Source organism: Eimeria mitis, genomic scaffold (genome assembly GCF_000499745.2).
Source record: "Eimeria mitis Houghton genomic scaffold, Emh_scaff1680, whole genome shotgun sequence".
Taxonomy (NCBI): Eukaryota; Apicomplexa; class Conoidasida; order Eucoccidiorida; family Eimeriidae; genus Eimeria; species Eimeria mitis.
Genome location: NW_013569997.1, coordinates 169 through 2,500, shown reverse-complemented (window position 1 = coordinate 2,500; position 2,332 = coordinate 169). Strand labels below are relative to the sequence as shown.

At 50.8% G+C, this 2,332-nt stretch overlaps 1 protein-coding gene across 1 annotated transcript in view; it reads right to left on the bottom strand.

The window, feature by feature from the left end:
- EMH_0041650 (60S ribosomal protein L37, putative) overlaps nt 1-2,110 on the bottom strand; it is a gene marked incomplete at both ends in the record, with an annotated part of 9,301 nt that extends 7,191 nt beyond the window's left edge. The window contains 4 exons of the mRNA XM_013495656.1: nt 1-80; nt 1,502-1,565; nt 1,823-1,898; nt 2,095-2,110. The exon at nt 1-80 is cut by the window's left edge and continues 230 nt beyond it. Coding sequence (XP_013351110.1) covers nt 1-80; nt 1,502-1,565; nt 1,823-1,898; nt 2,095-2,110 — 236 coding nt within the window. The remainder of the gene's footprint in view (nt 81-1,501; nt 1,566-1,822; nt 1,899-2,094) is intronic.
- Between the last annotated feature and the right edge of the window lie 222 nt (nt 2,111-2,332).

Genomic DNA, 2,332 nt, shown 5'->3' with positions numbered 1-2,332 from the left:
GTATTAAGGAGGCCCCCCACGCGGTAGCACAGGAGAGCGACATCAGGTGCAGGGAGAGTCTGCACTTCTTCCTTCATAACCTGAAGCATAAGAAAAACCTAAACCCTAAACCCTAAACCCTAAACCCTAGACCGTAGGTCTATGGAGAGGGTAAAATTCTAGGGTTTAGGGTTTAGGGTTTAGGGTTTATAAACGCACTCGAGCTCGTGAGGCTGCACATAGCAGGTCACGGAGATCTGCTGACTGCAGCAGGAGGGCCCCCACCGACTTCTGTTTAGGGGGGGGCCCCATGGTGCTGCCTACAGAGGGCCCCTCTAGGGGGGCCCCCCAAACCCGGGCTGGGGGCCCCTCTAGGGGCGGCGGAGAGTATAGTGGTGGGGTTTGTGTTGCATGCTAAGATGAAAATGCAAATAAAAAAAGAAAAAAAGTAGAGAAATAGCAGCAGCAGCAGCAACAATAAAGGGGCCCCTAAATAACAACAACCCCACCACCCTAGTACCCCCTGTAACACGCCGGGGGGCCCCCTGTCCTGTTGGGGCCCCTGATTAACGTTTTATTATCAAATTAAATAGAAAAATAATTAAAAATAATAAATATAACTCAATTTAAATAATAAAATATATTTATATTTCTCTTTCTCCCCCCTTCTGGGGCACCCAGCCCCATATAGCCTTTGGCTGTAGGTGCCTATACACCCCAAGCTGCCTGTACACCCCAAGCTATCCGTACACCGCAACACCCCTTTCTATAAACTCAACTCTCCTTCTACTTGCTGCCTTCTTATGGCCCCTCCTCCTCGCCCCTCCCCTCCTCTGGCCCCTGCTTGAGGTGCCTATACACCTGGGGGCCCTATACACCTGGGGGCCCCCTACCCCCCCTCTCCCCTTTCCTCTACATCTACCCTGGGGTTTAGGGTTTATATAAACTAGTCTAGGGTTTAGGGCCTATATACACTAGCCTGCTAGCTTAGTGTTTGTATAAACTAGCTTAGGGTTTAGGGTTTATATAAACTAGCTTACTAGCGTGCCGTTTATATAAACTAGCCTAGGGTTTAGGGTTTAGGGTTTATATAAACCCTTCTCCTACTAAACTACACTTCAGTTAAAACAACCAACCAACACCAACGACAAACTCAGTCCCCTCCTTGCATGCACTGGGGCCCCCCATGGGGGGCCCCTGAGGGGCCCCTAACAGTTTCTCTTGAGCCCCAAAAGGGTACTGGGGTCCCCCCAAAGCTCCCCAGGGGGCCCCCCAAGCGGCCCGGGGGGCCCCCAGGGGGCCCCCAGTGGGCCCCAGGGGGACCCCCATGCAACCCAAGCCCCACAGCAGAGGATATTGCATTAGCCAGAGGCAGAGGCCGCGTGTTGGGGGTATGGGGGGGCCCCCATGTTTGGGGCCCCCGTGGTGTTATTTATTTGTCTCTATGACGACTTGTTTCTAGGGTTTAGGGTTTAGGGTTTAGGGTTTACTTTTGTGTTTTTGTTTTTCTCTTTTGGCTGACTGCAACTGTACCCTCTCTGAATTGGTTCTTTGCGCGGCGAGGCAGAGTCCTCAGATACCTCATTCTGCACACACAAACCCTAAACCCTAAACCCTAAACCCTAAACCCTAACCCTAAACCCTAAACCCTAGACTAGAGTACCTGCAACATACAAACCCTAGGAGAGGGTATCAGCGAGACACAGAGCAGCAGCAGCACAACGGCGAGAGAGACAGATAAAAAAATAAAATAATATGCAAACCACATATGGGGACCCTCATCCATCCCCCCTAAACCCTAAACCCTAAACCCTAAACCCTAAACCCTAAACCCTAGACGGACCTGCCGGTGCCAGTGGTGTGTCTTCTCTTTGCCTTGGCGGACCAGTTGTATGTCCTCTTCTTAGCAGAGGGGTATCCTGAGCATATCAAAACCCTAAACCCTAAACCCTAAACCCTAAACCCTAAACCCTAGCGGAGCAAACAAACCCAAANCATATCAAAACCCTAAACCCTAAACCCTAAACCCTAAACCCTAAACCCTAGCGGAGCAAACAAACCCAAACTCAGTGTACTGAGGTGTATGTACACCCCAACGCACAGCAGCAACCCCACCAACAAACACCCTCATGCTCAACAACCCGAGGCTGACATTATCTTGCACAGATAAAGAGATATATTAGGAGGCAGGCATCCACCAGCAGCAGCAGCAGCAGCAGCTGCTGCTGCTGCTGCTGCTGCCGCTGCAGGTAGCCCCCGGGTGTACGTACACCGTAATACCCGCAGCAGCTGAACATAACGAATAATAAAGTAGAAAAAAAGAAAAAGAAAAGAGACAAAGAGGAGCAGGAGG